We start from the raw sequence: 26,091 nt of genomic DNA, 5'->3' as shown, positions 1-26,091 counted from the left end.
TACATTATTCTGATTATAAAAGCTATTCCCGGCTCACTGCAATACTTTAGAAAATATAGAAAAGTACAAACAAATCACCCATAATCCTCTAACTCGGCTACTGCTAGCATTTGCTGTATTTCCTTCCAGCCTTTCCCCTCTGTGTCTGCCTTTAACATATGCATCTATTTAAAATTAGTTTTGTTATAATATGATCAAGACTAGGCTTTCCAAATAGGCAGTTATATATGGTAGTAGCTTCAATGAAGACATGGGTAATATGAGTCGGCTTACTAATGGGGTCTTGCCAGAGTGTCAAGGATGATTTGGGGGCCACCATGATTGCTTCAATGCACCCACAGCCTCCTCCGTATCAGCCACCTGTTAGTGGCCATCTGCCTACCCTTCCTGCTGACGGGATTCTTCTCTGCATTCCTATCACAGCGATCCCGGCTGAGCTCCCACAGGGGCTCTATTCTAAAGTCAGTGTATAAGAGATCTGGGAAGTGTAGCCAAATTCACCCTCAACACCTCTTTAGGAAGGCCCCACCTTGGAGAATAGCATTACGCCTCTCACCAAGTCCAACCAGCTAGTTTTCCTCTAGTATGGGGACAGACAGCTCTTTCTTTAGCACCAGCTAAAGCAATTGGTTTGCAAAGGATCCATATTGTTTAAAACATACACATCCGTAACACTATATGCACACACAGGCTCGCAAAATGAGAGGTCAATGGGAACTGGCACCTAAGGGAGCGTGGTATATGCTGGTCTCCACCTCACGTGCTGATTTTGTGGGACAACATGGAGAATCACCCTCGCCATTTACACTGTTCTCCGTTTTCTCTCTTTCCTTCCTTCCCTCCTCCCTCCCTCCCACTCACTCCATTTATTTGTCTGAATTGCTTATAACTGAATAGACACAAGTTTAATACTGTTTTAGGAGAGGCCATTGGAGTTATTCACCCTGAGATGAACATGGCTCATGCCGGAACTCCACCTCAGTAGGTAGCCTGTTCCTTTTGCTGGAAATCCTCAGCAGCCTCCTGTTGACAGGAGATCTGTGTCTCTCCCAGTTCTGCCCATGCGTCCCAGCTGTGTCTCCTGGAACGATGGAGAGTCGCTTTTGTCCCTCTCCCTGTGAAAGCTTTCCTGCATTTGTAACTTCCCTGATCCATTCCTTTCGTTATGGGGTGGTTTCCAGGCACCTTGCCTTCCTGGTTTGCCTTCAGCGCTTGCAGCACTGGAAGAGCAGGGTTGTGGGTCTCTGATGGAGCCCGCAGTCCCCTCAGCCCATTTGCCGCCGGAGTGAGCAGCAGTAACAGGGCAAGGGCAGTGGCACACCCTGAGACAGCCACTCTGCACCCCAGATTTATGCATGGCACCTGGTGAAGCAGGGATGCAAGCCCAGTGTGAAATCCAAGTACATCATCACTTATCTGTGTTTGGATTTGGTTTGGGGTTTTATTCACGACAGGGGATTTGATTAAACAAAGTTTACATTATAACAAACTCCAGCTGGATGGAAGCACCAGTGGGAAGGCCCAATTCCCCCGGTGTTGTCTTTTGGTCCTTTTCACTTACCATTGCTTTCCAAGGCATTTTCTCCGAATCGGATAATGGTGAGGTCACTCAATCTCATTTATTTTAAGCCCTATTGTGGCCTGCCCAGCATGGCGGCTCTATGATGAAGGGTTTTGTGTTGACCATGTGCACCCTGGGATATGGCCTCGTCCTAACCTGTGGAATGAAATCACTGAGTCACTCTGCCAAGGCAATGTTATCACTGGGTTTGGGCTCGAATGGAATTTTTCCAGCAAAACAATTGTATTCTAATAGTCTGTTAATTGAAATATCAGCAGGATTATCCAGTAAGGTTATCAGAAGCCAGTTCAGGTTCTCTGGGGGAGCTGCTAGTGGCTGTTGACCTATTGCTCGGACTCTTTCTCTAGGGAAGTCTGGGACTCACATCTCAGCAGCACAGGCGAACACAGACAGGGTCTGTGATCTGGGCGAGGACTTCTTCCACGTCACTAAAGCTGAGTCCAAGGCCATCTTCAAAGTCGGCTCCCAATCTCTGTCTTTTTCCTTCATTTCCTTCTCCCTGGTTCCTCCCTCTGGCTGCTGCCCCACCCCCTTTCCTTGCTATGGCTCCTTTGCTCTTTGGATCTCCCTCTTGACCCTCCTTTTTTTTTTTTTGCCTGCTCCCCTCTGTTGTTTTCTTGCCCTCTCTCGCCTCTCATTTACCGTTCTTGTTCTTTCTCCCACCTCCCCTCCTTTCTCAGTTGCCTTGGACTCTAGGTTCATCTTTCATTCCACATCTTCACTTTCTCTCAATGACGACATCAGGTTTCCTAAGGGTAGGGAGAACCTCAGCTCACTTAGCTTGTGCCACTGCCAGCGGGAGGTGGGCTGGTCTGATTGCATCTGTTTAGGATACATCCATTCATGCCACAAACATGCATCGAGCTCCAAGTTGATAGGAAAGGAAGTAGGTGTTTCTCCCTCTCTCCCTGACCTGGGCTCAGCCCCAGGCTGGCCCCTAATTGGAAGCAGCAGATCCAGCCCCAGAGCCAGGGCCAAACTCAGTGCCAGTATTACTCAGCTGCCTCATGGTGCCCACTGGGGACCGGGCCAAGCCACATAACTCATGGCCAGTATGTGCCCTTCTGCTGTGTCTGCCAAAATGTGACTGTTGTCCCATAGGTGACAGCCAGTGCTCTCTGGTGAAGAGCCTTCTTCTGATTTTCCCCTTTCTCTTCATACTATTCCTAAGAAGTTAAAAGAAGACAGTCACCCTGTCTCTCTTAAAGAGTTTCTGGTGGCAGTAGGCTGGCAGGCTAAAGAGACTGCCAGATTTTCACCCCAGATCTTACGGCAAAAACCACCCGCCCGCTGCCCACGTAGCAGCAGGATTCCCAATATGACGCCATTTACTTAAGTTAACCTGGCAAATCAGAACGAGCAGCTTCTCTTCTGCCTAGGTGTCCTGTCTGTTTTCATAGCCTGAGATTCATTCTTCTAGAAAAAGACCATTTTACCCACTAACGACAAACATAATTACGTCTGCCTGAAAAATACACTAATGGCAACGTAACTCAAACCTCCTCTTCTTTGCCTTTGACTCATTTCTGTTCTATGCCGTACTCCCTGCTGAGAGCATAAAGCTGGGACAATGGAACCCTGATTGAGTAATTCACAGAGTCCTGGGAAATCAATTCACCAAGGGAACTTACTTCTGGATGCTGGTCCAGCAAGGACCCTTGACATCTGATCTCTTTGCATGTCTGCTCGGTGTTTATTACTTTCCTCCCATCCCTCAGAACCAAAGTCACTGCTGGGTAATTTCTTGTTTTAGAAAGTGACAAACAGAGCAGGCAGAGAAAACACTGTATATTTTGGACTAAAAATGAAATCATTAGGGTAAGTTTCTATTCTTGGCAACTGGAATTTTACTCTGGTTCTGATTAAGCTCAACAAAGATATTATACTCGATGTTCTCCTGTAAATGTATGAGATGCTGTTCTAGTGCCTGCCCGTGAATGGCAATGCTAACAGACCCCACTTGGCTCCAGCGGCCTCGGGCTTGGTCTTCATACCCAAAAAGCCAGCTGACAAAAGCCCACCCCAGCCCAGAGTGAGTGGATTCTGTCTTGCCTGTGACCCCTTCCCTGCCCTGCCAGTCTCACAACTAAGAGTAAATCTTATCCAGGAAATGTACGTGAGTAAATGGAATAGCAACATACCAACGTTTATAGATTGCCCAGTAAGAAACAACTGCATGTTCTAAGCATCTATCATCTGTGCCTATATTGTTGTCAGAATAGTGAGTCTTTTGAGAATCTGCTCCTTGCTGGTTAGAGTGTGTCTATGAGAAGAGAATATGGTCTGTGGTCTCCCTCAAGGTAATAAATAAGGAAGCTCTTGTGACAGACAAGGGGAGAAGTCAAGGTATGTTAGTTATCACTAGAAAATCAGTGCTAGATTCTAAAAAGAAATGAGTAAATTCAAGAACAGAAAATACTGTATGCAGAATCTTGCCCATGCATTATCCATGTCACAGAAGCAGGAATGGACCTCAACACAAAACCCAGAGGACACAGCCATTGCTTCTTTGCATGGTCAGGTTTTGAGCACCCCGGAGGGGAGAAGAGGGGGCGACTGTGGAGCGAGAGACCTGGGCTCTTTTCCACCCTCCCATCCCCTAAGCAGGGCGACCTTTCACTTCCCCGCTGCCAGCTGAGATGAAGATTCCTCACCTATGAAACAGAGATAATACTGACCTCGGAAGATTTTTAGTAAGTATTTTAAAAGAGAATACGTAGCCTTCAGTCTAGTGTCTGGCACATAAAACACAATAAATGTTATTATTAGTGGTAGTAATTGTGTTCACTTCTAACCCGCAGTTTATGCTAGGGAAGTACTTAACCTATTTTAATACATCATATTACATTCCATTTAACTTTACACCTAAAATGTAGGTAATCCTACCCTGGTTACTACCTCNATTGCTTCTTTGCATGGTCAGGTTTTGAGCACCCCGGAGGGGAGAAGAGGGGGCGACTGTGGAGCGAGAGACCTGGGCTCTTTTCCACCCTCCCATCCCCTAAGCAGGGCGACCTTTCACTTCCCGGCTGCCAGCTGAGATGAAGATTCCTCACCTATGAAACAGAGATAATACTGACCCCGGAAGATTTTTAGTAAGTATTTTAAAAGAGAATACGTAGCCTTCAGTCTAGTGTCTGGCACATAAAACACAATAAATGTTATTATTAGTGGTAGTAATTATATTCACTTCTAACCTGCAGTTTATGCTAGGGAAGTACTTAACCAATTTTAATACATCATATTACATTCCATTTAACTTTACACCTAAAATGTAGGTAATCCTACCCTGATTATTACCTCTCAGACAGCCAAATGGAGCAGGCTAAGGGAACTTCTGGGGATTTCTAACCCACCCCTGCCCTCTCTCCCCACAAGCTCAAGCTCGAACTTCCAGTGTTGGCATACTCCCCTTCATGGCCCTGGAAGTAAGAAGCTGCCCACTCAGTCCAAACAAGTGGCTGAGAAAGAAGCATGCCTCCTGGGACAACTGTGTGGTGAGCCCTTTTCCCCCTGGGACAGAAGGGCCAGGAGAGAGCCTGGCCTGAAACTCCCAGGAAGTCCCCTCTTACAGGCCCATCACTACCACGAATCAGTATAGTCAGAAGAGCACCTCCTTCTGGAGGCTGGGGGCAGAGTCAGGGAGAACTTCCCCTCCTCGCACGCAGTCCATGGCACAAAGTCCACGTATCTTCAAGGCTGAAGACTCAGAAAAACTCCAAGATGGCAAAAACTGCGCACATGTTCTTAACACACTGCATCAGGCAAGTGGACGAATTTAGTGTGTTTTGGAGGACCAAGGTACCTAATTAATTCCTGATTTACCTTCTGGGGGGTGTGTGTGTGTGTGTGATGTCCTTGTGACAGTCATAGGTATTCCTCTTTGGAGATAATTTTATCAAGGTCTAAACTGAGTAATGTTGATGTCTGCATTATTGGAAATACAAAATTAACCCAAAGAATCAGGAGGAAAAACAATAAAGAGCAGCTTCCAGAGTGAGTGCTGGAAAATAGAACAGAATCTACAGCAAAGCAATGGCACTGTTTTCCCATATAGAGTGGTGAACGGACCCAGCTCAGCTGGGAGTTACACGGACCTAAGCGATTCATCCACCTACTCTGGAAGGGACTAAATGACCCCAGGCTCGGCTCTATCACGACCCCGCTGATTCCACTGACAGCCTATGAGGAGGCCTTGGGGACAGTGGTCAGACTTCTCGGACCCCAGAAAGGTCTTTAATCCTTTGGTGGTGGCGGTGGGGGTGATGTGGTAACTGAAGGTGGGAGTGGTAACAGTGACGTAAAACGGTGCGGGCAGTGCTGCGGCCGGCGGTGGTGGGTGGTGATAGGATGGTGATGGGGAGGAAGTGTTGGAGGAGATGGTGGTGGAGGCGGTGATGGGGGTGGAGGTGACAGTCATGGTGATGGAGGAGGTGGCTGTTGGAGATAACGCTGCCCCGCTCTGTGGGTCTGAACAAGATCTGACCTGTACAAATGCCACATCAGACTTGAGAAGTGGGCAGAGAAAGGTGAGGCACTTATATACTAGCCCTCACGGAGCACCATGCACGGAGCACTTGGTGGGACCGGACTTGCCGGTAACTATAGCATGTGCCTTTCAAGGTGATTCCTCTCTTGGGGACAGTGCCAGCCAGATACGCTTAGGAAAATACATGTATACACTGTTCTGCTGGTTGTGGGCTGGGAGTGGGGGGGCGGGGGTTGGTTTGTTTTTTAAATTTTTATGTATTTTTGTTTTTATCCTAAGAAAAAGTTTGAATCTATATTTTAGGAATATGGAAACTAGGTCTGTGGAATAAAATAAAAAGTAGAAACAGTTCAAGAGAAAGCTGGGGCCGAAAGTCCTGGCCACAGTTGGGGAACAGAGAGCAGACAAAGAGGAGAGCACTTCCTACACCGTCCACCCAAGGCCAAGCCTGCAAAGAGCCGAGGGTCCACACACGATCACACAGGGGGGATCTGGGCCTGGGGTGAGACAGAAGGGGAGTGCTGCAGATGGCCTCGTGGCCGTGGCCCGGGGGAGCTGGAGTGGTCAGCCAAGCTCCCTTCCTTCTGGGGACAAAAAGCGACACTCTAGGCCAGGCATGGTGGAGAGAGCCCCTGGAAGGCCTGGAGGGAGCAGCCCCCTTCACAGACAGAGGCCTGGTGCCAGCCACTCGGCTGATTCATGAAGGAGTGAAATCCTACCAAATGGTTCTCATTATCATCGCACAGCCTCCACCCTCAGCTATACGTGTGCGCTCTGCTTTCTTTCTTTCTTTTTTTCATCTTTTCATGGGTCGTAACTAAACAATGAGGTGATTGCCATCCCAGTGGATTGCACAACATTACCAGCAGAGCTTTCTCCAAAGAAATTCTGGACAAGAAAAATAAGCAAGCTGGAAACAAGGAGGCGTCGGCTTTGCACAGCACCTGTGTGTGCTTCGGAGCGCTTGTGGTGAGGGTGGAAGGAAGGCGGGCTGAGAGCTAGGGGACTAAGTTCCTAGCAGCACACCTGTCGGCCCACCTATGGGGGGCTCACCCGGGTTTCCAGGAATATAAAACAGGGCCACTTGTTATTTCCCAAAATAATATAAAATAATGATTTACTTTGAAGAAACTGGTGCAGCTGCAGGAAAAGTTTTCAATTTTGTTCAGTAAACATTTATTAAGCGCCAAGTCCAGAACAGCGCCACGGATTTTTAAAAAACAAAACAAAACTAAGACTTTACGAAGTTAACCATCCAGCAGGTGTCTAAATGTGTCCCGAATCCCTGGATCACTGAGCATAAATTTGACCATGAGGACACCTTCCTGTTGTAGTCCCCTTAGAAGGCAGCAATGACCCCACACCAAGATGCCATTAACTCTCTGGGTCCTGACAAGTGCTTGTGGCACTTAAAGGACACTGTGGTCCCCAAACTAGAGTTAGAGCAAGAGTAGCTTCCTCCGTCTGACTGCGACATGGCTGAAGAAAATGGATCATTTCAAAAACAAGTGTTTCAGTTCCTTACTCAGCATCTCAGTAGGCAAATGATTGCAGATAATAGTCCCGCAGCTGCAGACTGAGCCTTCTACATTTGCGCAGGCGGGGCCACTGAGCACGTGCACAGCCGGCCTTTGCAGCCACAGTTGGGACGCAAAGCAGGATGTCGTCCTGCCGGAGACAGCCAGACGGGGACATGAGACGAACACAAGTCTTCTCTTTCTGTCTGTACACAGCCTGCCACTAACTTGTTGCCAGAGTATAGCTGGATGTCTTGAATGATATTAAGAAGAATAGCGAATGTTTATGTGGCACCAACAAGGTGCCAGGCACTGGGCTGAATGCCTGTTCTGTTTAATCTTCTCAATGAGCTCAGGGGGAAGGTATAATTATCCTGCTTCTGGGATGGAGACACCGAGGCACAGAGAAGTTAGGTCACTCACTAAAGGTCCCCCGGCTAAGAACTGCTGAGAGAAGCGAATGGACTGCAGAGCCATCAGCGGCCCTTGCTGTACAGCTCCGAGTCTGAATTTATGTAAAATAACAACTGAGATTCTGAAGTTCGTTTCTATTTCTCCGAGTCTTAAAAACCTAAACTTAGCCCTTTAGAAGCAGCAGGATGAGTGGCTGGTCTGTGTGTGTGTGTGATGGAGTGGGGAAAACTGTCTGCCCTCATGCGTGAATGTCTGATTACCCACAGTGTTATGAGTCTCTGGGGACACATGCACTCTGGGGGCCTCTTGTTAGCTTGGGAGTGAACGTCCCCAGTGCGGTTTTCCTTCTGTTCATGTCACAGTCAGGTGAAACCTACAAGGAGAAACACTAGAAGGCTGGGAATATTCTGAAGTATCATTCCATGAGACTCAAGTGACTTTAGAAGGGACAGCAGGTTTTCATCTCTCCTGGCCTTTCCTCCTGAGATAATCAAAGACCTAGAGGAAACTCCTTGAAAGAAGCTTAAAGATGCCCACCCACGAGCCCTCCGTGACCGTTAACCACCCCAGTGACGTTCTGACATTCCCCATCAGGCGTGTGTGTCACTGTGTGGCAGGAATGCATTTGGGACTGGAATCATTTTAAAGCCATATATGGGAAGTAGCTGAGCCAGCACAAAGCACCCCAACAAACACAGAGAAGTGAAGTCTTATTTGCAGCTCGTATCTTAGCCTTGGGTTACCTAGGATTTGCCTGTGTTGCATGCTTGGGCAAAGCTGGGCTGCATTCTCTCTTTCATGCCTTGAGTCAAATTTTCTGGGTGTGAAGTCAGCAGACAAGACAGGAAATAGCACAGAAGAACAAGGGCGCTGGAGACAGTGGCAGCTGTCACTCCAGCGTGATGTGGAGTCAGAAGGCATCTGACGTGTCTGTGGGACTCAGTTTTCCCAGGAGGGTTCGGATGCAGGCTGGCTGAGGTGTACCTGTTTTTGCAGTGATGCTGAGGTCCAGCTGCTTAAGCAGAAACGGCCTCACCTCACAGACACTTTAACCAATAAAGGGTGGCATTTTACTGGGATCCTTACACTCAAGTCCCTTAGCTTGTCCCTCATCCCCCTTTAATTGAAGGATGGACTGACTGCTTGCCTTTATAAAAGCTCCAGAACGCTGTATGTCTGTTAAGCCAGGATTTTTCCTGGCCTTTTTCAAGGCTATGAATCTTGAGCTTGTCTGGCTTTCCTAAATGACATCCGAATTGCATTATAGACTTATATGTTGTAACATTGCTTGACCCATTGCTTGGAAAACATACCACACACTGAGAGGAAAAGGTTAGCTCAAGAAGAGCTGAGGACATTTAATCCTATAAAACAAATCGAATAAAGAGCTTGGATCTGAGTTTGCATTCACTGGCAACGTTTTGTTTTCATTCATGTACATATTCCCTCCCAGGTGGAAACCTCAATAGGTGCTAGTATTATTGGATGTAAACCTGACTCCAGCCAACCCGAGAGTCCACTTTTCCCCCAATCCTCTGTCTGCTCTTAGTCCCAAATATGGGAACACAGGCAGGGAGAGCCAAAAGCAGAGCTGAAATGGATCTTTTCCTTGTGGTTTAAGGATCAGCCAGTTGGAACCAAGGAGATGTTTTCTTAGGGTTGCAGAAAAGTTTGAAAAACTATTGGATTGTTTTTGACACTCAAATGTAGGTTTTAGACATATTACTAAAATTTACTAAGCTGATGGGCTGCACTACGACTGTTATTCAGTAGTACGTTCTTGCAGAAATCTCCTGCTCTCAGCTCCATAATGGAAGGTCGCTCTATGTTTGGTGTCTTATCTCCGACCACGCTGATGGTGTGACTGCCCACACTATGACAACCTCTCTGTGGTGCTGGCATTGCATAGCTCAGGGATCCAGTCGGGGAAGCACCATGCAGGCTGGGGCCCACCACAAAGAGCAGAATGTCATCCACTGTCCTAGCAAATGCTCTTTGATTCTGAGGCTCAAGGTCAACCAGCCATGATGGCTTCTTCCTTGAGCTGCCTGACTCTCTGGGGAGATGCTATGGAGGATTTTGCAATTTATCCCAGAATCTCCAAGGGAGCCATAGGACCATATCTTTTAAGGGAAATGTGGCAAGGCCCTTTAGAATCATCAGTGTTGAAACTCCCAGTGAGAAAGAATAGTGGTTTTACCAAACCTGAATGTCTTCCTAAGTCCTCGGTGCCAGATGCACTATTTTCCTATTGGATGTGCCAAAACCACTAAATAGTTAAAACACATCAAATCATCTCAAAATGGCCAAAATTGAATTCCCCCCCCCAAAAAAGAGTTCCTACTCAGCAAACCTCACAATCATAATCTATAATAGAACACTTCTGATTAGACTGAAAATTAGGAAAACAGACTTGCAACGCGAGACTCTAAATGTTCTCTTTCCGTAAGGCTCAGAGTAAGATCTAACAGAGAGAGGAGAGAATGGAAGGGGACAGTTATGGCAAAGAAAATTACAGCAATGGCACCAACAATTATTATTATGCCCCCAACAACAGGCTCTTAAGCTCAACATTTTTAGTAAGTTTTCCCAACTCCCAGGCCTCTAGCAGGTAGAAGTGAGGAGAAAGGAGAGTGCACTCATGCCAGCTGTCGTAGCATCTTTGATGTGCTGTAAGCCAGGGGTCCCCAACTTCCAGCCGCAGACCAGTTAGCAGCTAGGCCACGCAGCCGGAGGTGAGCTTGAATGCAAAGCCTTGAATCATCCTGGAATCACTCCCTGCACCCTGGTCCATGAAAAAATTGTCTTCCCTGAAACTGGTCCCTGGTGCTAAAAGGTTGGGTAGTATAAGCTGCTCTTGGGACTGGCCTGTGCTTCCAAGAACATGTGAAGGGCCATCCAAGAGATCTTTTTGGGGGTTAATCACCCCCAAATCTTTGGTATTAAAAATGTCAGCCAATAACAGTCAGGCTTAAAAATAAGCTAGCCATATCTCCAATATCAAACAACATTTTAAGTGACATGCAAGGAGTAGAAAGAAAACCTTCCAATGCACAAATATCAATTACATGTAGACAGTCAGGGGATAAAGTGGGTGGGGGAGAGAGGGACCGCATCCCTCAGAGAGCCTGCAAGCTATATTCTCACACCTCATTGCCTACCATGCTACCACACCTGCACTTTACATTTGCTGAGCTCTGTTAATTTCTCAATAATTTCTCTTAATTACTAGCTCATCAAAGCCAATGTCAAACATCCTGTTCATCCTGTACAGCAGTGATTCTCAGCCCTGGCTTGTCCTTGGGATCCCTACAAAATACTGAGAGACAGCCCTCCAGACCAGTTAAATCAGAATCTCTGTAGGTGGGACAGGGGTACGGCGACCATAAAGCCCCCCGGGTGATTCCTGCACACGGCCTGGGCTGAGGGCCACCGCTACAGAGGATTTGTAGCGGCAGAAAGTGGGAGCAAGGAGGTAGGTAGAATCTTCCACGGAGTTCAAGCCTAGAGGACTCTGGAGGGTGCTCATTGAAGTTAGGAGGCTGTCACAGCTGCTACTGATGCCCTCGTCTCCTGAAAAACTACCAGCAGAGGTTCAGTTGCCTTAAACTCTGTATTGATTGGATTTTGAATAATTTGCCATTAATCTAAGCTTCTTGGTCAACATGGACCAAAGTATCACGGGGGCCTTAAGAAAGTGAAGGGGGTCCTGAGGCAAACATCATACCAGTGATGAAGGCCATACCAACAGGCTTAACCTCAGGTGGGTTAGGGGGTGGTCTTCAAAAGAACCCCCAGCTCGAGCTGACTCAAGGCTGGTTGGTCAAGGGTTCTGGGGTCGTGGGTTCTGGGAGCATGGTGAAGACACGATGTTGACTGTAATGTAGAAGGCTATGGGCTGGCAGGCAGCCCACTGACGCTGGGCTGGCACCGTCTCTCGGCCCTGGATCCCTCACCCTGTGGGAAGGTCGCGCTTGGAGGAGGGTCAGAGTGGGAGCCTCTTAAGCAGTCTGCAGGGATTAAAACTCAGATTGCTGGGTCTATGGGGGAGCCCAAGGACTTTTCATTTCTAACAAGTTCCAAGGTATTGCTAATACCCCTGTGTACCACAGTCGGAGAATCACTGCTTTAAAGCATGAAACCCAGGACAGGACAGGATTGTCTGGGTCCAGAAGAGGCACTCCAGATGTCAAGAATATTCCTTTGTGCCCTTAGAAGGAATAGAACATGATCCCAAGATGAGCTGGGATTTATTTTCATGCACGTATACAAGTGTGAGAGCCTCTGATTAAGTGATTACCTCATGAGAACAGACAGGGTTTTAAAAATAGATATGCATTTGGGTTGTTTGTTCCTAATATTGTTGCATTAGAAACTGGTAATATTTAAATCAGATTTAATTTTAGAGCTCCAAACCTTTACTAGCATGAGACTGAAAATGATGACAGTAATATCTGTGAAAATCACTTAATGTGTCAGTATTCTGGACAGTGAATTGCTCTCTCTAGTAGCAAACCACCTCTGCCTACACTGAGCAAGAGAAGGCCGTGGGCATGGGAGATGCCAGACAGGGTCTCAGATATAGCAACCGGGCATCTCAGCGTGGTTCGCAGGGGACCCTGGCAGGTACCAAAGCAGCGTGGCCCAGAGGTTGCAGACATAGGGGCAGGAAACCTTTTGTGGTGGGTCTAGAGCTGGTCACCAAGAAGTCAGGTCTGCCTAGAGGTTGCAGTGGTTTTTTATTGAGGTCAAACTTCTCTCTTCTAATCATCTAGATTGGAGGCCATCCTGGCTTATCATTGCTTATAATTTAAGCAATTACCTTATTCTGACATCCTGAATGTCCAGACTATCTCTAGGGAGAGTCACTCTTACTTCCCTGGTTGTTCCCTAGAGTAAAAGTGAAGGCTTTTTTGTGCCCCAGAGGCAGTTACAGTCAGCAGGCGGGCCCCGGCAGTGAGCTGCACAGGCTCCCAGGCACCTGCTGCTGTATAAGGCCCATCACATACTCCTCTCACCTGCCCCAAACCTCTTTCTAAGTCATGTTGGACTTCGTGGCAGTTCTTGACTTCTGGGACTCTCTGATGCCTTTCCTCCCCTTCTTCCCTGATGAACTCCTATCCATCCTTAAGAACCCTGCTCAGATGCTGCTTCCTTTATGAACATATGTCTCTGGCTAGTCTGGCCAGACAAAACTAAGTTCTCCTTCCATACCATGTCTGCTGCACACGATACTTATCACATTGTGCTGCGAGTGCTTGTTCCTGCGCTTGCCTGTCCTTGCCTCTAGATTGTTTGCTCTTGGAAGTTAAGTGCTATGACTTATTCTTCATGTCCTTAGTACCTACCACAGTGGTTGGCACAGTGTAGTGTTTAATTAATGATATAAGTGAATTCCATGTTTGCATGGGAAGCATTCTTCAGTGCCCAGGAGGAATATGGGCTGGGAATCATTAACACCCAAAGAGTCACAGATGATCAGAGCTGGGGGGGACCTTAGCTATCACCGGTGGCAGTTCCTTGCCCTATGAAGGAGGAAGCTCAGAGATGCTTAAAGATACAGAGTGACCTAACCAAGGAGGAGAGCAAACTGGACCAGAATGCAGCGCTCTGGCTTCCAGTCCAGAGCTCAGCCAGGCTTGGCGGAACACCCAGATGGAGAGTTTGTGGACTAGATCAGCTCCTCCTGCCCACACGTGGTGGATCCAGACCCCACGAGGCCCACGTGTCACTCTGGGGTATGTGATACCCGCCCTCTCCAGTGCTACATCCAAGCCAGAGAGAGTGAAAATGTTCTTTGCTACAGAATCCAACCGTTTCTGAGTGTCTGGGAAAGTGTTCATCTCTAGGTCAGAACCCCAATGGAGTAGGAAGGTTTTCCTGGTACTTCTGAAGCAAAAAAAGGATATTTTAAGCAAAGTGGGTAAGAAAGAGGAATGGAAACAGGCCAGTTTTTAATCATGATTTCCAGCAGCAGGAGAACAACTTGGGTGGCCCTTCCATCTCCCTGTCCCCTGGCTCCTCCATGTGAGGGACTTGGAGTCACAGTGTCTTTACTGTCATTCGCTTTTGTAGCACAAAATGGCAGAGGGTCGATGGAAGGTAACTGGTAGGAGTCCACAGCGGGAAAAGACATGGCGGGGAAAGGGGCTTGAGGGGGTTGGAAAGAGTATATGGACAGGAAGGATAACAATGTCATTCTAGATTTTTTCTTTTTTGGGGGGGGGGGGGCCTACCCTACCCTACGAGTTCTGCCATACACAATAGTTTACTCATTCATTCATTTTTTTAAAAAATGTTATGTAACTCTCCCACTTAAATCCTTCTACTCCCTTTCCAGTCCCCTTAGGATAAAACCACAGTTACCAGACTTGGAGCTTTCTGCCTGGCTAACTCTTTTTCTAGGACTGTTCCCTACATGCTCAGCAACTTTGCCTTGTTTCTGCCTCAGGGCCTTTGCACTTCCTGTTCCTTTTGCCTGAAATGCCCTCTCCCTCATTCCTCCTCATCCTTCACATCCGAACTTGAAGGCCATTTCTTCAGAGAACCCCTGATTGAGTATCCTGTCTATAGCAGCCCCTCGGAACACTCTGCCCTTGCCCTCTGTAATCATACTCCCCTTATTTCCTTCATGGTCTATGAAGAATCTGAAGATAATCTTGCTTATTTACACAAGACTGTAAGCTCCATGAGAGTGGAGACCTTGTCTGTCTTATTTACTGCTATATCCCCAGCACCAAAAATAGTGCTTGGCACATAGTAGGTGCTCAGGAAATACTGTTAAATAAATGAAGTGCAAACATATATAAGGTTTATACAAGTGAGTAAATAGGAACCTTCCATTGCTTCTAGCATTTTTTTCTCATTGTATGATCTCCACAGGTTCTGAGTCCTGAATTTTGGCATGGTTCTTGAAATTCCTGTCCGAGTCCTGTAAGAGCTCTCTGTTATCTGTCACGTGGTCTAGTATTCCATCAAAGTGCAGATTTATTCTGCACTGTCGGGGGTTTTCCCTCTGTGTAAGGTGTCCGAGGCCAGTCCAGAGGTGGGTGCACTACGTCTCTGTGGGTGTAACGTACAGGATAGTACCCGACCTGATGCCAGATTAGAGTCTTGCTGGGCAGGACTCTGCTGAGAGGCTGAGCTGTGAGGCCCACCTACACTGGGCGTAAGCTCAGCCACAGACTGTCCAGGCAGGAACCAAGAGCGTTGGCATAAGAGTAAAGGCAGATGCTGCTCTGGGCCGGTGCGAGGTCAGGCCCCTGGCACTTTGGTAGCTGGGCTCGAACTCCTTCCTGAGCCCCGCTGCTCGTAAAATCCCAGAACTCACGGAAATGGGGTTTGTCCTGTTGGCACATCCTTCCTCGCCGGCCGGGGGCACAGCTCTCCGTTTCTTCAGATTGTGGCCAAGTGTCCATCTAATGCCAGCTCTTTCCTCCCACAGAGTCCTGGCCCGTGGTCGTGCAGTCCAGGTGGCTGGATGGCATGCTGGACCCAAGCTCAGCTCAGCGTCCGGGCCCAATAACGGCTTTTCCAAGGAAGCAGCTTTCAGTCCTGGCCACACCGAGGTGAATACCTGGGGTATCTCTCTTACCAAGGGTCCTAACTCTGGAGCTGCCAGGACAGCTGGAAATGAGCCCCAGCCTGAGGAAGGGGCATTGGATTCAACTGCTGATCATGGGGCTCCAACACATTGTGGCTCCCAGCCCATCTGAGAGATGTGCTCTCAGGCTGGCCCTCTGGCTTCCAGGGACATGCTGGAAGTCTGAGCCACCCATGTTCAAAGTAACAGAACACTGGGCCTCAAACAGTCCCAGGGCCTCAAACAGACCCATAGTACTGGTCAGAACCTCCACATAGCTGCTGGTCTGTCTGAGCAGGCAGCCTTGTGAGATGTAAGGGCCTTGATCACTCCCATGCCCTTGGCCATGGAATGGAGCATGGGGAGAACTCCAGATCTGCAGACAGAAGCTCAACTCTGAGTTCCATTTCCTCCAGTTTTGTGCCCCTGGTCAAGTTACTCTTATTCTGCCTGTTTCCTCCTCTATCAAGTGGGAATAATAAGGCCTACCTCCCAGGCTTGTTGTGATGATTAATGAGACAATTATGCCCAATAGGTGGTCATTTCCTCTTAAGATGGGTCTCTAAGAACGAGCATGGGTAGATTCTGTTTCCGTTCTGTCCTGCAGTCGACCAATACATCCGCAGAGGCCTGCACCTGCTAGTGTTTTCTGGCTGCATATTTCCATCACGGGCATTTTAGTGCTTTTGAATCAAGTTTACCTGAGGCCCGGGAACCTGATAAACTAGATTTTAAAATAATTAAATATCCAAGTGTTCCCTGGTATCTGGACTTGTGGCCTAAGGGCAGTGAGACTTATAGTCTGCTGAAAGGAATTTTCACTTTGATGTTGGGGGCTGAGTAAACACAGCCCAGGACCCATCAGTTACTATGTGTGTGGGCTTCAAGCCTCTGTCCCCTGGGAGGTGCTACACAACATCGAGTGCCCGCATGTGGAGGCTGCCTCTCACTAGGTGCATTACCCCCGTTCACTCAGCCTCTCAAGGCCCATTGCTCTGCTCTGTCAAGTTCAGTGATTGTGCTAGATTAGTGGTTCTCAGAATATGGTTCACAGACCAGCAGCAGCAGCAGCATCACCTGGCACGTGTGAGAAATGCAGATTCTTGGGCTCTGCCCCATGTCTAATGAATCAGAAACCTGGGGTGGGCCCAGCAGTCTGGGATTCAACAAATTCTCCTGGCATTTTCCATGCACTGCATCTCCGGACTTGAGAAGCTCTGATGTCCCCTCCAGTCCATGCTGCCCCCCCACCCCACTCCGGGAGATGCTAGCAGAGATGCTGGCTTCTCTTCTGTCAATGCCTTTCTCCGCTGCAGCCTCAGGCTACCCCCCTGGGGAGCCGAGGAGCCACAGGCTGCCTCTCACACGCTACACAGGCCCCGACAACTGAGAGTGTCTGCATCTACAACTGAAGACAGCAGCCAGTTTGCATGTACGGTGGAGGCCACGTGTAAAACAAGACATGACACTTGACCCACTGTCATAATGTGGCCAGTGAAATGGAGGAAGGGGCTGGATTTCCTCAGCCACAAGAATTTCCCCTCTCGCTAACACTCAGGGACCCTGGTTCTCTGATCCAATCACTAAGAGCTCTTCGCATCACTCTGTCGAGGCAGGAATGGCCTTTCTCCCCTTGGCTATGTACCTCCAAAGGCGGGTTGCCAAGCCCTCCTGTTTGGGCCAGTTGCTAACCTCTGTCCAGAAGCTTCATCACCCATATAGGTGAGACCAAAATCTGTGTAAAGATCATTCACTTGGTGCAGGAAATTTCTCTTATTATTGGAGTGAGTGAGCTACTGAAAATCAGCTCTAGAATATACCACTGGCCCAGGAGAAGGCAACAGATTTGGGCAGCCTGTTAGTAACTAGATAGATGCACTAGATATAGGCCCCCAACTTCGTCACTGATCTGCCCTTCTGGGAGGAGCAGGACAATAACATTCACACATCACACGGAACATGTTTCTTCCTGCGAGCCCTCTCTGCATCTCCCCCAGCTAATCATTCAGCTCACAGCCTCCACTTAGTGGGGCCCTGGTGGGGGCCGTCATCATTTCAAAGGTTGTTTTTAAAAATATTTAGGTGAAAGTCCTCCCCAGGGCTCACTTCAACCAAAGAAAAAACAGTTGTGGGTTTTGTTTTTTTGTGTTTTTTTTTTGAAACTGTTGTGCATTACATCACTAGAATAGAAAACACACTTGTTTTTTTTTTAATGTACTGATGATTTTTTTTAAAAAGAAAGCCTTTTTCATTTAAGAAGATTGTAGGGGCACATTATTAAAAGATTTTTGAAGACCACCTTTTCATCTGAAACCCAAATGAGAGACATCGTTGCAACATTTTCAAACCTTAATGAAACGATCTGTCCACAATGCAAACCTCTGCTGGGATGACATGCCACCAGTCGCCACATGCTATGTCCTGACAGTGAGCCCGGAAGTGGCTGGCATTAGACTGTCAGAGCTTTGTGAAGGCAGCTCAGCAGAGTAGGAAACGTCACACAGGCAGACCTCGTTTCATTATGCTTTGCTCTGTTGCACTTCACAGATACTGCGTTTTCACCCACAGCGAGGCCAGACCCTTCACCAGCCAAATATCACGACCCACTGAAGGCTCCAATGATGGTTTGCATTTTATAGTATATGAAGTATTTTTAAAATTAAGATGTGTACATTGTTTTTTAGACATAATGCCATTGCACACCTCATGGACTACAGTGTAGTGTAAATACGACTTTGATAGGCACCGAGAAACCAAAAAGTTCATGTTCCTCGCTTTATTGGGACATTTGCTTTATTGTGGTGGTCTGGGGCTAAACCGGCAATGTGTCCAAGGTAATTGCTTAAATTCAAAGAAGCTCAGAGCTGGAAGCTACCTCAAACATTACCACCCCATGGAGAAATCAAGGAGCACAGAAGGAAGATTTGTCCACACAGTCACTGATTGTTATCCGGGTGCTAGGTCACCTGGACACAGAAGAGGAACAGGATGTTTTTCTGCCTTCAGGGAGTTTGACCTCTAGGAGGGAAGAGAAGAACACCAGTGTAGTAACAGAGCCTGAGGGAAATGCTTTTAGAAATGGAGAAGGCAGAACGTTTGTCTCTTTGGAAAGAAGAAAAGCTTCCCAGGGAGGGTGGCATTTCAGTGGGGTTTTAAAAGGCAGCAGGAAGGAGTCCAATCAGCAGAGGTGGTAGCGGAAAAGACAGGAGGGGCAGAGGGGAGTGTGGCTGGTACAGAAGACTCTGAAGGGGACCAGCAGTGGGGAAGCACAGCACAGGGGCTCCTGGGAGGAGTTTACCTGGAATGTGCCAGGAGAGAAGGCAGGCAGGGACTGCCAGGCTGAGCAGTCCCACTGGCTCAGCTGGGCAATCAGCCCAGCACTGGGTCCTCTGAGCAGCCTGATGCGGTTAAATGGGGCAGCCAGGGGTGGCAGGCACCGGAAGGAGATGAGGGTCCATGAGTTGGGATACTGTGCCATGACCTGAGCAGGAGCACAGGGGTGAGAAGTTACTTTTAAGTGATGCTACTGACGAGAACCAAAAGGGCTGGCAGAGAGCACGGAGGAAAGAACAGATTCAGGGATGAGCCAACGGCTGGAGCTATGAGTGAAGGAATAGTGGTCTTGGTCACAGAGAAAGGAAAATGCAGAGAAACCTGTTTGAGAGATAGGGAGAGGTGTTCATAGGAGATTGTAGCTGTGGAATGGCTTTGTAAATCAGCAAGGGGCCCCCAAGGGGCTGCTGTTGTTGGGGAAACTGGAGGAAGAGGTGATGACCCAAAGAGGGCTCTTTCTGGTGTCTTGCTTTTAAAATGTCTGTATCCATGGAGCATTGCCCATCGGGAAGCTGCAGGTTCCGAACTGGCTTTCAAAAGTGCAGACCTGGAACAAGCATCGACTGCACAGAAGTTTCAGTCGACTCCTTAGAAGAGGGTGAGTGTGCCCACAGGGAGACTGGAGTGAGGGAGCTCTTGGAAATGGAAAACAGGGAGCAGTGTGGCCCTCAGTACCATCGAAACCCTAAATTTCCATCGATTTTTTTTCATTTCAGTATCCAAGTTCTAAGTGTTACTACTAATTTGTATCTAAAGGGATGACTATCGGTTTCATTTCTTTTCCCTTCATCTACCTGATGAGGGATATCGTGGACTGAGAAGCAGGAAGAAATGAAACACGAAAAGGAGCAAAGGTAAAGGGCTTGGATTCCCTGCCACCTGAATGGTGAGCCCTGAAACCGTGGGTTGGATGTGAGCTGCACGGACGCTGGTGGACAGAACCAGGGGTGGTCAGAAGTGCAGATGTGCCCCCACCCCCTGGATGGCTGGCTGGAGAACTGGAGCAAACACTAACATTTTCAAAGTAACCAAAGAGAAAAGAATGTGGCGGTTTTGTTCTTGGTATCTCACCAAAGAGCTGTCTATTTCCAGCTGCAGAAAAGCACAGGACTGAGAAGAATGCATCGCTTGAAAACACGAGGAATGCTGTATTTGGCCATCTGTACAAAATCCAAGAGAAGCCATGCACCATGATGGGAAGAAGGCCGATGGGGAACTTCCCTGGCCACCCCTGTTCACTCTTTCATTCATACTCCTTAGAGTTGTTGAGGACCTACTACAATGCCAGGCACTGCACATGGCACCAGAGGTATTTAAAGGCAAATGGCTTCTAAAGCGCTCTTGGGGAGACAGGCATGTAAATGACCATCCACAGCTAGGAGGGGCGAGAGGGTTATGCACAGAAGACAAAGGAGGTACACACCCAGGGAGGGAGCCACTAGCTGCTGTGACACAGCTCTGCCCTCCACGACATCACAGCCAATAGGGGGACAGGCTCCAATCATCGCACTTTCGAAGAAGCCTGACAGAGGAAACACAAGGTGCTGTGAACGCACCCTGGTGGAGTGAGGCTGGGGAGTGGCCAAGCAGCAATACAACTGAAGAAGACCAAGCTTTTAACCACAGGAAGTGAGAGTGACTCAGAGTTCACTCAGATTTTGTGAGTGCCTGTTTGACCTACCAACAGCGCTGTGAAATGCTATGTATTATCCACTTTTACCAATAAGGAAACACAGGCTCAGAAAGATTAGTGGCTTCCACTTGCTAACAAGTAGCCAAGATAGAAATCCGAACGAGGTTTTGGAACCCCATATCCAGTGCAGACTTTTTTTTCACTACGTTGATTTCGCAGGAGAGAACACACACACACAGAGAGGGAGACTGTCTTCTGAAGGTAAGACCGGAAAGAGATCTCTTTTGACTGGGGTGACCTGAGATGGCACCCTCCAGACGAAGGCAGTATCTGTGCCAGGCTGGACGAGTGGGAGGGAGCATCAGTGGGCATGAGGAGGGGACGTAGGAGAAGGGACAGAATTAGAAGTCTGAGCACCCTCTACCCGGATGCTCTAACCTACCAAGAAGATCAGGGGTAGGAACAGAGGAGGTGACATTTGATAGGAACCTCCTGGTGTGGACAAAAGCTCACCAGAAGTCAGTGTAAGAACCCGCAAGTTCCACAGTTTACATAACCTGGGTTGTGGGGGTCAGTCAGCCGTGAGCAACCATTTGCAGCGTGGTGTCCTGTCTGGCATGCGCTGAAGAGGGGCTTGCCCTGCCTTTGGGGACGGATATAATTATGTCATTTGGCCTATACAAACAATAAAAAGAAAAGACATGTTGAAGAAGGAAAGAGAAAGTGAGGGAGGAAGGGAAGAAGACCAGAAGGGTGGACTGGCTCAGTACAGGGTCAGGTTTGGAATCTATTTCTGTTCCAGTGTTTTCTAGTGACTCTAAGCTTCATTAATCTTCCGTGGATCACTTTCCTCATGGATGAAAGAAAGATGATGAATTCTAACCTAACTTGCGGACTAATGAGAAATTAGAAGTGGACATATCTGAAAAGCTTCACACCAACACAAAGAAGAAACATTATCAGTATCATGTTAAATGTGAGGGCTGCTGGCCAGATAGAAGGACCGGCTAAGATGGTCTCAGAACCACACAGTTTTTGTTTAAACATGATCCTTTGTGGACCCATCAAAAGGGTCCAGAGTCACCGGATCTCCGAACTGACACCGTGCTGCTGCTCTGAACAGCATGTGGTCATGCTGAGGCTTCCAGACAGGTCGCAGCCAACCCTCCCGGTGGCCTTCCAGCAGAGTCTGGGCAGGACTCAGTGCTGGGAGGGGGAGCCTAACTCACCTCGGTGCTGCCCAGTGCGCTGTGCACACGCACTGCCTGAGCCCGGCTGCCTCGGGCTGGCGCGCAGAGAGCTCCAGGAGTCCTGTGAGTGATGCTTCCGAGCTCAGACCAGGCCACTGGGCAGAATGTCAGGGCCTCTGTTTCTTCCTGGAAAAGTCCACCTGTAAGGACAGGGGTGGCCATATACCTGGGTTGTTTCATCCCTGCTGATGCCTGTTGTCCCAATGTCACTCTTGCTAGCCCCCCCTTTCACTTTCAAAAGTATCCCAGTTCACGAAGGGTGAATTCCAGGGTCACCTTGCTCACCAACTCCCAAGTAATCTTCTTGGGGAGGTCGATTCTGAGCAGCTGAGACATGGCCTTTGTACAGGCGTCCTCGTGAATAACCTCATTTCTGTTCCGTTTCAGGTGCAGAGCGTAATGTCCATGTTGTCCTACGCTCTGATCACAGCTCTTCTGATCGGCGCCCAGGCAGACCCACAGGCAGAGAGCAATGTCCCCACAGGGCACACCGTCCCCCAAGTGCACTGGACCAGCCTCCAACACTCCTTGGACACGGCCCTCCGCAGAGCCCGCAGCACCCCAGCCCAGGCGATAGCTGCCAGAGTGGCAGGGCAGACGCGCAACATCACAGTGGACCCCAAACTTTTCAAGAAGCGGCGGCTGCGTTCACCTCGCGTGCTGTTCAGCACCCAGCCCCCGCCCGTCGCTGCAGACGCCCAGCATCCGGACTTGGAGGCTGTTGGTGCGGCCTCCTTTAACAGGACTCACAGGAGCAAGCGATCCACGTCCCACCCCATCTTCCACAGAGGGGAGTTCTCCGTGTGCGACAGCATCAGCGTGTGGGTGGGGGACAAGACCACCGCTACGGACATCAAGGGCAAGGAGGTGATGGTGTTGGGAGAGGTGAACATCAACAACAGTGTGTTCAAACAGTACTTTTTCGAGACCAAGTGCCGGGACCCCAACCCCGTGGAAAGCGGGTGCCGGGGCATCGACGCCAAGCACTGGAACTCGTACTGCACCACCACGCACACTTTCGTCAAGGCGCTGACCATGGACGACAAGCAGGCTGCCTGGCGGTTCATCCGGATAGACACGGCCTGCGTGTGTGTGCTCAGCAGGAAGCCTGGGAGGCGAGCCTGACCGCGCACCAGCCCCCAACCACCCCCAGCTCCCCTCCACACTCTTCTGGGCCCCTCCCTACCTCAGCCTGTAAATTATTTTAAGTTATAAGGACTGCATGGTAATTTATAGTTTATACAATTTTTTAAAAAATCATTATTTATTAAATTTTTGGAAGCATCCTGTGCGCTGGCACTCCAGTCATTTTCCCCAGGGTAACTAACCATCTGCAAGTCTGGGGTCCACACAGGGTGCGCTGTCCACAGCAGTTTCCGGCTGCCCCCCACCCCCCGCCCCCAGGGGCCTGCCTGTCACCCTCAGCCCACCCCCGCCGGCGCTGCAACTTCAGGGAAGGCTCACTAGTTTGAGATGTTAGCCTAAACTCGGTGTGATTAGGAAGGGAAGTCTGTGGGATTGCAACTTTGTTCTGCATTCCAGAGCCAAAGCTGCCTAATCCTTGGATTACCTGCCCCCCAGCCTGGATCCCCGAGCCTTGATTGCTCCACTTGGGAAGTTAGTGGGGCCTCATCAGAAGGCTGGGTCCTGGAGCAACCCACTCATTCTCTGTAGACAGGGAGATAGCACCAAGGATCTGTGTGTGAGCTGGCTTGCTTCTAACGGATGATCTTTTTGCTGAAAAGCTCTCTGGCAGAGTTGTAACAAAATAATCACATGAGGCTTGTCACGGTAGATCTGATTTCATGTTAAGATTGCCCGAGTACTAATGGCTGGTCCTCTGGTTTATCTCCAGAGGCTCCCTAGAGAAAGACTTCATCACCCGAGGAAATATTAGGACCTCCAACACTCTTGCTACCCCCTAATGGACTCACAGCAACTTCAAACGTCAGCCTAATAATGCAGGGGAGCCAAACACCTTCCCTGAAAAATAACTGAAAATCTCTTCATTCTAACTGGGTGATTTCCACAAGGCACCAAAGGTGGACAGGGTCATGGGACCCTCAGAGAGATGGTGGAGGGAGAAAAGACAAAGATATATGGGGTGAAAGCCAACACAAATAGACCAGGTAAGATGGGGGTGGGGTGGGCCAAGCCCAGGGGAACAAGGCCTTCCCGCTGCTCCCACAGGGGAACCAAACGGGAGAGAGAGGAGAGCAGAGAGGGTGGGAGGAGGGGAGCACAGAGCAGAAGAGGAGGAAGAGGTCACCTCAACTTTACCAGCTTCCCCTGCCCCCAAGAAATCCAGCCCCCCAGGCAATCTTCCCTTTTTGGGGGGGTGGAAGTGCTCATCGACACTGACTTCACCAAGAGCATTTTGTCTAAAGAGAGAGGGAGGTGACAGAGAGACTCCAGGATCCAGCTGCAGCCTCAGCTGTCACCTTCCCCTGTAACTTTTTTGTTTGTTTTTTTTTTTTGTATTTTCCCTGAAGGCACAGTCCCCACCTCCTCCCCCAACACCCCTCAGCAAACACATACACACAGAACACTTAAATTGAAATGGAAATTTTGCTTTCCCTACCCATCCCCTTACCCCTAGGGTAAAATGCCTACCCTAGTTTTTATTAGAACAGGCCCAAACTGTCCCTCTGATATAAAAAGCAAATGATCATCCTTATTCCTCTGTAATTCTTACTGGCCCACCCCACCCCCAACCCAACCCAAATAAGGCAAATTAGAAACGTGGAGAGCTTTGGCACAAGAGGAATTTGATTAGGGTGAAAGCTTGATGACATGTAGCTTGTTTTTCCTATTAAAGCTACTGCAATTGGAATGAAGATTTATGTTAAAGAAACACCAACCAGTACACTCTGTGCTCAGATACTTGGTCAGATAAAGGCTATAGGGCGGGAGCCCTCCCACAGACCTGTGTCTGTGGCTTACACTGGGCTCCAGTGCCAGGGTCCTTGGCCTTCCTGTCCCCACTTAGCCAGCAGCTCCTAGGGCCCTTTCTCCTAGGGCTGGATAGACCTTCTGGGCCCCAGATATGGTGAGAGAGAGAGAGGGCTGGTAAGGGAGGCATTTCAGGCTTTTCTGGAAAGCTACTCTACCCTACAAGATACTGGGACCCCCAAAACAAGTCTTAGACTCCCCTGGCCTGCCTGGAGGGAAGACGGCATCTGAGGAATGGTGGAGGCCGAGGGCCTGCTGACCAGGCCTTCCCCAAAGGCAGCATTGGCTCCAGGATGAGCCCTGGAGTGATGTTCTTACACATGGCATGGGATTATCATTTTGCCTGCGCTGAGTCTGTGTGGTTCAAAACCAACCCTGAGCCTGGTGGTTTCTGCAACTTGGACTCTCCCACCCCACACAGCGGGGAGCTGTCTTCAAGACTCACCGGCAGTCCCCCAAGAGGCTGGCCTGGGTCACCAAGCCTCAGACACTTGATCACATTAAAAAAAACAGATCAAAACCAGCTATTATATTCTGCTCGGGAGCAGCAGCAGCATATTCTGAAAACGTTTCCTTCCCTTGCCTCACTTTTCTGCTGGGCTCACCAAAAGCCAGGGCAGAACAGGTCCCTTCCCTCCTCTGGAAGGAAGGAGCCCCTGTCCTTCTGGCACACAAAGAATATGGTGTAGACCCTCGTCGGTTCCAGCCTGACACAGCCCGGCTCTTTTAGCGGAGCTTAAGGCAAATCTGGATCCGGGAGACAGAGTGATATGGTCCCAGACTCTAGCTCGTGTTCCAGCTCTGTCCCTCTGACCATCTCCCACACCAGGGCCTACATCTGCTTTCTCTCCCTCTCTCTTTCTGCCTACCCTACATCTGCTTTCCTCCTGGGCAGAAATCATGCAGTAGGGATACAGACCTTCAGCAATGACCAGTCAGCTATTTCCATTCCCATGAAACCCAGGAATGCTCCTCCATCTCACCTCTTTCTCCTTAGCATCACCTGCATGATGGGAGGAGGGTCTGCCCCACACCTGGAGTGCAGGGGGCAGATGTTCTGTGCTCCTTGGAGAAAAGGGACCCTTAGGCAGGGGGAGCAGAACTATGGAAATGTGGGCTCTCAAGAACATAGGACCTGGACCTACCTGTGACCTCAGAGTCTTTTTCCACAGGCCTGAGCAGAACAGCAGGAAGCCCGGGCCCCTGGCGCTGAGGAAGCAGCCTGGTGCAAAGGCACGGACATGGCTTGGTGTCTGCAGAGCTGGGATCTAGCCTGGCCCCCCACTCCTGTCTGTGAAAGCTCAGCGAGTCACCGCTCCTCTCTGACCTCAGGTCCTGC

At 49.1% G+C, this 26,091-nt stretch overlaps 1 protein-coding gene across 1 annotated transcript in view; it reads left to right on the top strand.

Annotated features, from left to right (window-relative positions):
- NGF (nerve growth factor) overlaps positions 1-23,065 on the top strand; it is a 48,889-nt gene extending 25,824 nt beyond the window's left edge. Inside the window, exons 2-3 of the mRNA XM_037038920.1 lie at positions 15,447-15,570; positions 22,188-23,065. Of these exons, the coding sequence (XP_036894815.1) occupies positions 22,200-22,925 (726 nt within the window). The 5' untranslated portion in view covers positions 15,447-15,570; positions 22,188-22,199 and the 3' untranslated portion in view covers positions 22,926-23,065. The remainder of the gene's footprint in view (positions 1-15,446; positions 15,571-22,187) is intronic.
- Positions 23,066-26,091: the final 3,026 nt, after the last annotated feature.

The sequence above is a fragment of the Sturnira hondurensis genome, unplaced genomic scaffold (assembly GCF_014824575.4).
Source record: "Sturnira hondurensis isolate 20B ecotype Veracruz unplaced genomic scaffold, ASM1482457v3 Scaffold0024822, whole genome shotgun sequence".
Classification (NCBI taxonomy): Eukaryota; Metazoa; Chordata; class Mammalia; order Chiroptera; family Phyllostomidae; genus Sturnira; species Sturnira hondurensis.
The sequence above is the reverse complement of the archived record's forward strand: the minus strand, read 5'-3'. Positions and strand labels throughout refer to the sequence as shown.